General features: G+C 36.8%; 1 protein-coding gene across 1 annotated transcript; it reads right to left on the bottom strand.

Annotated features, from left to right (window-relative positions):
* Positions 1–604: 604 nt before the first annotated feature.
* si:ch211-248a14.8 (solute carrier family 35 member D3) lies at positions 605–9,770 on the bottom strand. Its single transcript, XM_007244592.4, has 5 exons — positions 9,510–9,770; positions 8,070–8,174; positions 6,585–6,792; positions 5,241–5,538; positions 605–3,643 (listed from the first exon to the last, which is right to left on the bottom strand). Exons 2-5 carry the CDS (start codon positions 8,084–8,086, stop codon positions 3,255–3,257), a joined length of 912 nt encoding a protein of 303 aa, XP_007244654.3. The 5' UTR covers positions 8,087–8,174; positions 9,510–9,770; the 3' UTR covers positions 605–3,254.
* Positions 9,771–11,268: the final 1,498 nt, after the last annotated feature.

Genomic DNA, 11,268 nt, shown 5'->3' with positions numbered 1-11,268 from the left:
TACTTCAGCAGAGTAGCTTTAATGCTCCTTACAACCTGACTGGTAAAATTAATACATAAGGCACACTGTAATTTTTTGGGAAAATTAAAGAATTTTAACTAAGTGCACCTTATAGTGCGAAAAATACAGTACCTATTTGGCTAAATAATAATGTATTAAGAGTCTGAATACTTTTGCCCATGTTATACAAAATTGTGTGTATTTATTAACACACACAGTTTGATTGCACTGCTGTTCAGGAAAAGGACTAAATTTAATACAGTGTTGAATATGTGAGCGTAAAAAACACTGAGCATCTGAGGCAGTATTTACCTGTTAATGGATCTATTTTATGATACAGCTATAATTCCTTTTTTACAGCTGTCTGTATGGTAGACAAGAGATACAGTTTTAGTATTTACTTTTCATTTGCACACTGTGGACTGTTAAGTTCACACCACTGTAACTGTCAAACACACTTCTGCAGTTACAGACCATAAACCCGAATGTGGGTCTGCCTGTAGCCATAAAGAAGGCACAAATTAATTTATTAGAGTAGTTACATCCCTATTGCATACTAATTAATAATAGCAACTACAGTTCTCACAAAAAAGTATTGTAACAGTGAGGCCAATCCCTTTATTTCTCCTGCAGACTGACATTAAAACATAAGACAAACGATCAACATTTCAGCTTTTACTTTTAGGTATTTACATCTGATACAAAGTTCAGGATATAGAATTTGCTGTCTGAACTCACCCATTTATCTTGTGAGTAAAAGTATTGAAACATGTGACAGTAAGGAGTGTTTTGTCTAAATGCTCAGTTTCAGGTTTGGGTTTTATCATTTAAAGTTAGATTAAACAACATGAAAACCAAAGAGTCTATGGGTGAAAAACAAGCAGATGCGAAGTTAAAAGAAGATGGAAAATCAATTAGAGCCATATCCAGTACAGATGTTTAAAATGTCCTGAAGAAGAAAGTCGTCACGGGTGTATTAAGTAACAGATGTCGAACAGGTACACCAAGGAATACCACAGCAGTTGGTGACCGATACTTTGTGAGTGCTGTAAAGAAAAACCCTAAAACAACTGTTAGTGGCATTAGCAACAACCTCCAGAGGCCAGGAGTGAATGCATCACTAAATAGCAAGAAGAATAGAAAGGACAGCTTGAAATGTTCTAGGAAGTACAGAGACAAGACAATAGACTGAGTATGGACTCAATAGACAAAGATTAACCAATGCAATAAAAGGCTAAAGAGAAAGAAACTGCTAAAATCTGCTAAAAATCCTAAACATACCAGCTCTGTAAAACAGTGGAGGTAGTCTCATGGTTTGGGCTTGCATGGCTTCTTCTGGAACAGGCTCATTAATGTTGATGTACAAGTCTACAGAAACATGTCTGTGAGTTTAAAGAAAGATGCAACCAAACTGATACATTTAGGTAGGTAAGCTTGGTTTGATGGGTTGTGATCATCCATTTTCCTTCATTATATTCCATAGGTTTTTGATTTGGTAAAATAAAAAAAACTCATACGTTTTAAGTGAGCTCTTATTTTTTCCAGAGCTGTATATCCACAATACATACTCAGAACTGGTTGTTTTTAAGTGTGGTTACAACGAACACTGCTATCCCCCAATGCAATGTGAAATTGAGCAGGGGGGCTACTCATGTCTGGAAAACTGTAGCTGTGCATTAGGACCTAGAAGAGAATTTCTATCAATTGTTTCGTCTAAAGTGGACTCTATTGGACTTTTTAAGTAAGATTTTAAACAATGGGTAGAGGAAGTATTCACTTCAGTAAGAAGCTGAAACTACGCAGATAGTTGTGAATCTGGATTATCACTGCAGAGGAAGTTGACAGTAAATTACCCATCAGTAACTGTGTGTTATTGTCTGAACATTTGGCTTCTATCTTGAGTAACCCAATACAATGTAAATGTGACACAAACTTTGAATTTGTGCATTCAGTCACATGGAATGCACTATTACATATACAATATGACATATTCAGTAAGTAAAGGAGTGAAAATATGAATCACAAATTGCTGTCAATATGATGCACAATAATAGGAATTTAACCAGCTAAATCACCTTAGCTAGTATGACATGGCAACAATGGCGTATGTTGGCATAGCAAGGCTTCATCATTTGTATGTAACAGGTTAGTACATTTCCATGAAACAATTTAGTGGTTAGTAAAATGTTTTCTAAACAATAAAATTGACATTCTTAAAACGTTCTGTCAAGTTACCTGGATGATCATTTTTATTTGAAATGAAAAATGGAAGTTTGAACCAAACTTCCTGCTCTAATCGCAAATCTGGAGCGGTTCGCTTGTGGTGAGAACGTGATATGGTCTCTGTTGACCCAGCTATCAAATATACTTCTTTTTAACTGAGCTAAACTGCTAATAAGGTGCAGTTTAATCTGATATATTAGCCAGATACAATACTGCTATGAACAAACGCTGTCTCTGCTGCTCCCTGCTGTTTACACACACAGTAATGTGCTGCGTTCACTGCTCACATCTACGCTGCACATCCCATTGAAAAAAATGTGTTTGAAAGCAACTTTTCAGTGTTCTGTGTTAAAGCAGTTTCATACTGCACAGACATATGCACTGGAACACAGATTCTTCTCGCTATATTTACTTTCTAGCTTCCACGCCAGACAGCTCTGACCAATCAGAGGAGGCAATGTACTTGCGTGGTTTATTGGTGCACATTTTGGTGCGTTTAGATTTATGCCTGTGTGAAACCAAACCAAACAGAGGGAGAAAACGCTTTAAGTAAATTAAAGCTGAGATTTACGCTTTAAGTAAATTAAAGCTGAGATGTTTACAGTAAAGTAAAAAGAAATCCTCTATCCAATTTGTCATGGATAATTTATTCCAGCCACTCCTAATATAAATATTATTGGATTTTACATTTTTTACATTCATTTTTTTATTTACATTTAAATATCCGCTCTATAAACTTGCGTCTCAAGAAGAACAAGTGCGATTCATCGCAGTTAATCACAGAATATTGTTGTGATTAATCTAATTAAATTTTTTAATCGATTGACACCATATATGTAATATATACATATATATGGTTAATGATTTTGCTTACAATAGCTGTCATTACCTGCTAGCTACATTTGTCTTGTAGCTCCAGTTCAAAGCTAAAGAAGCTAATTTTGTTTTGTACACCGTGCAAATCTGATTACAGGCCAAACTGTCCGATTCGTGCTGGTCTGTGATCAGACCCACGTGGTGTCCAGCATCTGTTAGAACAGGTTGAAGAGTGGCAGGACGATTCCCCTTGCTGAGTGCAGCAGAGCCGCCGACAGAGCGGAGAGCCGCAGGGCCGTGAAGTCCACGAGGAGGACCTGAGCAGCACCCAGCAGCAGCATGCCCAGCATGTAGCCCAGGAAGAGCAGACTGTGCCAGCTTCCGTACGTGAAGGCCCGGGGACAGTCTGGGTGCAGCAGGCACAGGAGCCCCAGCAACACGCAGCGGGACACGGCCAGGGTGTAGTAAAGGTCGAAGATGGATGTGTGGGCTCGCTCTGCCTGAGCCACCTTGGCAAGCCAGGCGAGGGAGAGGCTGTGCAGGAGGAGGCTGAGAGGAGAATAGATATACTCCAGCGGTTCGATGGTGTACAGGCCTTCACACACTGAGAACACACACACATATTTACTTAATATTATGCTTAATTGTAGCAATATTGTTTACAATATCAATGTAAAATAGGCATACTGACATATTCATATTTAAGTTACGACAATTAAACCATTCTTAAGAAGTACATTCTCAGAATTTGCTAATATAAACCATAACTGAGCAGCTAGAGAGGCTTTTAGTGGCAGTGTGTCACAGTATGAATTGTACTGAATAATAATATTAATTTATTGTCAAAATAATGACCTAGAACCATGAAATTACCTTTTTTAAATGACCTTTTTTAAATTAGATTTGTTCAGTTGTAAGAAAGTAAATACAACTTTGGTTCATTATGTCAATATTCAGAGAAAAAAGTCTAGATACTTTTTTTTTCTGGTACTGAAAAATATTATTATTTCGAAAAAATTAAGATGTTACCTGAAGATTTTTAGAACCTACGTAGTAATCCTAAGATATAAATCAATGTTTTAAGGCAGTCAGATATTAATTAAATATCAAGTCATTATGTCAATAAGATATTATTAATCATTTCAAGTAATTAAGTAATGTATGTAGTTAATATTACATTAAAAAGTTTTATGATACTAGGTCAATATCTCAAGAATATCATTATTTAGGTATAAAGTCAAATATTAAAAGATATCTGATATTTTAATATATAGTAAGCATTTTAAGATCTTATATATGTAATATGTAATTATTTCAGGATACTTTGTCAAGACAATACATTTTATATCCTCATGTTTTGTTCAGTTGTAAGAAAATTAGTAAATAGTTCAGGAAAAGTCATACTTTAGAATATTAAGTCAGTATTTCAAGATATTATATCAGTATTCCAAGAAAATAAGTAATATTTTCAAGACACTTAGTTAATATTTAGTATTGTATGAGTTAGCATTTAAAAAGTAAATTTAAAGAGAATGTAAAAAAGTCTTTATTTAGACCATAAATATTCAATATTTTAAAAATGTCATTATTTCATGACAATTAGTCAATTGTATAAATGGTATATACTACTTTAAATAAAATACGTAATTATTTATATTTTTTGGAGAAAATAATTTATTATTAATATAGTAAATCACTATTTTGCAATAGTGCATCCAAAAACAAGCAAAATTAAACTCCTAGTCTCCAACCACCTTCAGACAACCTGCCACTGTTTTAGCTTTTTTATTTTTTTTTTAAAGATTTTTTGTTGTTGTTTTGTCTTATTTATTTTTTTGGTATGTTTTAGCTGTCTTTTTACATTTCTTTTAATTTTTTCTTTTTAGTTATTTTATTGTTTTATTTTTATTTTTCATTGTTTTTAGTTATTGTTTATTTATATTCTACTCTTTTACGTGTTTAGCTTTATTTATTCATCTGTAGTTAGCTTTTATTGCATCTTTTTACTACCTGATTTTAGGATTTCTACTCCTAAATTCTTATTTTTATCTCATTTGTTTTATATCGTTTTTATAATATCTTATATATCTTATTAAAATGGTGCTTCTTTTTATTTACTTATTTATCATTTTTATTTGACAATCCCTTCCTTCAATGAACTCTGAGTTTAAAGGCTGATTAATTTATTGAGGTTCTACTACCTGTGAGGCTGACTGAGATGAAAGTGACTCCCATTAGCAGGCAGGTGAAGTGGGCGTGGCTGGGCTTAGACAACGCCAACATGTGGCTCCAGGTGAGGCTGAGGAGGGGCAGGAAGCGGGCAGTGAGGGGGTACAGACCGGAGTGGGCGCTGGCCTCAGCCCATAAGGCCAGGACAGATTGGACACTGCCGCACACGGCTGGCACCATCAGGTGTTCGGCCAGCCTGAAGGAGAACGGCTTCAGCCTGACCAAGCCTGTGGCACTCAGGCCCTGCAGCGCCAGGAGATTCAGGAGGGTCTGAAAAAAATACTGAAGTGAATTCAAATAATTTCCAATATTTCCATGCTTTGCTTTGCAGGTACTGTATTTTTGGCATTATAGGGCGTACCAGATTACAAGGTGCATTTTAAGAGATACTATAAGGAACTTATAATTTAGTAGGTCTCGCCACTGGATATGTTAAGTAAAGCTAAGCTAAGTAAACAAAACTGTAATAAAAAAGTTTTTATTTTAACGTCAAACGAGCACTGGACGTTAATCTACACAAATTACTCTCTCCTAAAACACGTTTTGGTTGAGTATTTGGGTGAGTAAAGTGCTTCCGTTTATTTACAGTAGCTTAGATTCCTGAATTTGAATGAGGATTCTGAATGAGGCTGGAGCATTAGCATTATTGGCTAATCGCTGCCTGATAGAGCTACACCGAAAAACCCTGAGTGCTCTGCTAAGCCAGGGCGATATTAGTTAGTGTTTCGTCCCATGTAGATTGCTTTAACACGGTAAACATGCAGGCTACAGTCCGAATGAGGAAAGAGCAAGCGCAGTTAGCAGCTAATGCTAGGTTATCAGCAGGCTACAGGCTGATAATACTCACCTCTGAACGATGAAAGAGCTAGCACTTAGCACAGTTAGCGGGTAATGATAATGCTGCTCCAGTAGTGTTAGCCAGGGTTAGCAGCTGGCTAAAGGCTTATAATACTCACCTCTGAATGGGGAAATAGCGGTTAACGGCTAATGCTAATGCTACTTTAACCCCTGTGCTGTAAAACTAAACTGAATATCCGGTATAACTCTGCTTTTCAGTGGAGCGGCTTTTCTGCTCCTTTACTGCTCCATAACCTGACTGGTAAAATTCATACATTAAAAGATACACTGACAATTTTTTGGGAAAATTTAAGGATTTTAAGTACGTCTTATAGTGTGAAAAATACGGCATTTATTCCATCAACACTACTGTGCCAGTCTACCATCCAGCTAATACCTGGTCCAAAGTGGCTTTCTGGCCAGAAACTGACGAATGGTAAAAGAGGTAAAGGGGTGAGTAATGAGAGTAAGAAGAGTACCTGGATGAGGGCGAGAGGTACAGCAAATGGATAGTGGTACTGAGGCATGAAGATTCCACACACAAAGCTGTGCAGCTGATCTGCCAGTGAGTACACCACCACCACCACGAGGGCAGCGCCGCAGGACAGGAGCGGGATCAGGCCTTTCCATACCTTAAATACGTAAGCCCTCAGAGTGGGGGGTTCATGGAGCTTTAGCCACATAGCACTGAGAGACAAAAGAGAAGAGTGTAAAAAATGTGTTGAAAGTTACACCAAGCAAAACATTTTTTTCCCGCAGATTTTCAGTTATTCACCACTTCCCAACAGACATACCAACAAAGCACAGTACTCAATGTGCAGGGGTTGAACAATGAAACTGAAACACCTGGTTTTAGACCACAATCATTTATTGTCCCGACAGACAGTTCTGGTGGAAACAGGAGAGTTGAGGTGCAAATTGATTTCTACCGTGACTTGGGCAGAAGTGGTTTTATGTTTTTTGGATACAATCTGGGTTAGCACCCGAACATCCCTTTCAGACAGCTTCCTCTTGCATCCACAGTTAATCCTGTTGGATGTGGTTCGTCCTTCATGGTGGTATGCTGACATTCATACATTTACTTTAGCATACAAACAAATGCTAAATCTAAGTTAGCTCAGCTAACATTGCTATCCTAGCCCTTTTTTGTGAAAGTAATGGTAGTAAAGACATACTAAGCATACTAAGTGATGTGGAATGCTTTGTACAATTGTTTAAAAAATGTATTTGTGTAAAAATTAACTTTTTAAAAGCTCTCCCTGCTGGCTCTTACCCTCACCCCCTGCACTCAAAGCTACAAAGTTCAGCTAAAGAGTAACACTCTTTGTCGCTTGCCACTGTGTTTTAATCTGAAAACTCATGTGAGCTATGCGTCTGCTGCAGAAAACTCTATCCAGTTTTTTTTTTAATACCACTCCTGTAGCCAATTCACACACTCGCTCGCATTTATAACTAAGTGTTGATAAAAGTTAAAGCTGATGATTTTGGGCCCTCTCTGGTGAGAATGGGTAATTGCAGAAGAATCATTTTAAACTGGATGGGTGTGATGTGGTCTTCTTTCAGAGCGAATTAATCCAATTCCAGGTTATGTTTAGTCAAAGAGAGCGCGCTCAGTCAGAAACTTCACTTCAGCTATACACACTTTGTTTTTACTGAGTGAATGAGCTACTGAGGTCTAATTTTCCCCTTCTGAAGTCTCCATTGTTCCACCAGCTGCACCACTTAACTTAGTTAAGTAAAACTGTCACTTTAAAAAGTTTTTTTTTCCCTTCTGTAAAATTCCCATTTTTGAAATAAAATATTTTTGTGTTACAAGTATGATTTGTTGCTGTTTTTCTTTTCAATTTAGCTTGACCAGGCTCAGGCTTCAGCTGATTCAAACTCAAAATCCTTGCAACATAGTTAGAGCATCTCTGTCCACTGAGTCATTAATGTGATTGTCTAGTTCCCCTCTTACAACTTACCATCTGGAGATGAGCATCCTCCTGGTTTTGGATGAACTGTACAAGGGCTCCAGCAGAGTGTGGTCAATGTGGACCCCAGGCCACTAGACGCCTGTCACGAAGCTCCTACACACAAACGTGATCATACCAATAATAAATAATAATAATGGTCATATTATACACTGTATACAGCTTCTGAAATCAAGGGTATTACAAAAGAGTTTATCCTACTTTTGTAGGGGTAGCAGTCTCTACTGTCTAGAAAAGACTTTATTCTAGATATTGAAGCGTTGCTGTGATGATTTGATTGCACTCAACAACAAGAAGATTGGTGAGGTTAGGATGTTGGATAATCTGCGCCCCAACTCATCAATCACAGAAATACTAGATGAAGCATCATCATTCCAGAGAACACAGTTCCAATGCTGTACAGCTCAATGATGGGGGGCTTCATATATGTTTGGGCACATAGGTTTTGTATGGTAAACAGTTTATTCAAAGAACCATCCTTTTTCTTTAAGTCCTGTGATGTGCCCCCTCTCAAAGTCTGTCAACTCAGAAAGTCTTTTTTGAGTGTGTTGTAGCAGTGTCTAGCAGTCAATGATCTCTCACCAAGAGGTACACTACCCAAGAGTGGCCTCTGAGAGCCTTTGTTAGGGCAGCGGGGAAAACACTTCTATGCCAACTTGTAGTAAAACCCAGTCAGTGTATGTTTAATCTTTTATGTATCTTGCAGAAAAACAACTGCATGCTAAGTTGTGCAGCAAAATGGATGTTTTTTTTTGTTGTTTCTGTTGGTCTGTGCTACAGCATAGAAATAATACTACTGTACACCAGTAGCTCTGGAAACAATTAAGACTTCACTTCAGTTTCTAAATCAGTTTCTCCTATTTTGCTATTTATAGGTATATGTTTCAGTACAAATAACATTTTTGTTTTTATTTAAAAAAAGCTATAAACTATAAACATTTCTCCCAAACTCCAAAAAAATGTTTGACATATAGAGCATTTTTTGCAGAAAATTAGAAATGGCTGAAATAACAATAAAAGATTTCAAATAAATAACACAAAAGAACACAATTTTATATGCATAACGTTTCAAGAATTCAGAAATCAATATTTGGTGTAATATTCCTGTTTTCTAATCAGTTTTCATGCATCTTGGCATGTGCTCCTCCACCAATCTTACACACTGCTTTTGGATAACTTTATACCACTTCTGGTGCAAAAATTCAAGCAGTTCAGCTTGGTTTGAAGGTTTGTGATCATTCATCCTTCTCTTGATTTTATTCCAGAGCTTTTTAATTATGTAACATCGAAGAAACTCATAATTTTTAAGTGGTCTCTTATTTTTTCCAGAGCTGAGTGTGTAAAGGCCTCTTGTCAGTAAACTGCATAACAAGGTCAGGACCAAACACAGTTTTTAAGCACACTAAAGGACATGAACTTCACCATACTCACGTTGCCGGTGTTTCCTGTTGCCATGTTTACTGTCTTCTCGTCTTCCTAAGCCACCATGGTGATCACAGCTGGTTAGAACCCCACTATTACCCACGGGTCATTTCTCTCAGACCTTAAACCATACCAATGTTCTGTTCTGTATCACGAGGGGAAATTCTGCTTGTGCCTCTTGAGTTTGATAGTGTATACTCTGCTCTGAGGCACTGACCGCTCGGGATGGACTTTGAGCCTCTGTCACTAACTATAAACTAATTCATTTCATCGTCTCTGCCTCTCTCCCGCTGCCTCTCTCTCTCTCTATCTCTCTAAAACACACACACACACACATACACCAAACAGTTCACCACCAATCACATGTTAGAAATCAATAGGCATGGGGTTTAAACAGTTTACATGTCAGAGTACCAGTCCCTTGGTGGGCGTTTTAAAGATTATGAGCATTATTACGGGTCATAAAATATCAGCTGTGGACAAAGTACACAAACCAGGTATAGGATGAATATAGCTAAAGTGGGGCATTTTCAGAAACAGCACTTTCAGGCAGTGAGTGTTTTGATACATGTTTTTCACAAAAAATGAGCCAATGCCAATGAGTTTGAGTTAGAAAAAATATATTTTTAGTATCATTTGATGAAAAATGAAAACGGGTCCCACAGACCCGAACACCACACAAGGGTTAAGATGTGCAAAGCTGTTATCTAAGCAACAGTTTTGCTAAGCAACAGTTACTTTAAAGAATCTAAAATATAAAACATATTCTGTTTTGTTTAACACTTTTTGTTTGCCAAATAATTCCATATGCTTTACTTCCTATTTTGGATGTCTTTAATATTAATCTAGAATGAAAAAATCTCACTATTATTTTCACCTGTTTCTACTTCATCACCATAAATCCTGGTGAGCATTACTGTACTAACACACACACTGAACTATGAATGGCTGCAAGTACATTTTGGCTGGACTCCACCATCTGTAAATGACACTCCTCCATCCTCCCTCCTCACCCTTTATTCTCTCGCCCTGGAGTTTCTGTATTCCTCTAATTGATGCTCTTACAGTGTTCTACAATAAAAAAACAGAATTACAGAACAAATAAGCTCAGTTGTAAAAGATGGTTTAGCTAACCATGTGGTAAAATATTTTAAAGTAAGATAAAACATAGCAAAAAAAGAAGAAAGCCTTTCTAAAGGACTTTACATTAAAAAAAGTTTATTTAGGCAATTTGGGGAAATGGGTGTCTAGATTTTCAGTTTGGTGGTGGTATTGTTTTATCCTGTGTGTGTGTTTTTAATTTCTAATTTCAGGAGAACTTTTAAGAAGCTGTCTTATTCTCTTAGTCTCCTATTGACTGATTGTGTGACCTTCAGTACTTGGAAAGTTCTCATTGGTCTCAAGTATGTTTTTTTTAAACTGGGATGTTACTAACTCTTTTCTTTTAACCCTGGTTAAGGCCTGAGTGCCAAAACAGGTTGGTAATTTTTGTATTTTTAATAAATCAGAAATTCTTCAAGTGCTGATGTTTTTTTTTTCCTTAAATTTTTCTGTTTTATCACTTATTTTGTTGCGAGGCACCTTGTTGTGCAGTGAAGTTGCACCAGATCCATCCACTTTTACCACTTACAGTAATCTGCTTCATTAGAGATAATTTAGTGTTATGTGTAGAATGTTATACAGGACATGGATGATTTTTGTAAGAAAGGACTTAATTAGGGATTGCATCCTGTTTTTTCATATATCAGAGAAAATAAAAACAATAAGA

This window comes from Astyanax mexicanus, chromosome 14 (genome assembly GCF_023375975.1).
Source record: "Astyanax mexicanus isolate ESR-SI-001 chromosome 14, AstMex3_surface, whole genome shotgun sequence".
NCBI lineage: Eukaryota > Metazoa > Chordata > Actinopteri > Characiformes > Acestrorhamphidae > Astyanax > Astyanax mexicanus.
The sequence above is the reverse complement of the archived record's forward strand: the minus strand, read 5'-3'. Positions and strand labels throughout refer to the sequence as shown.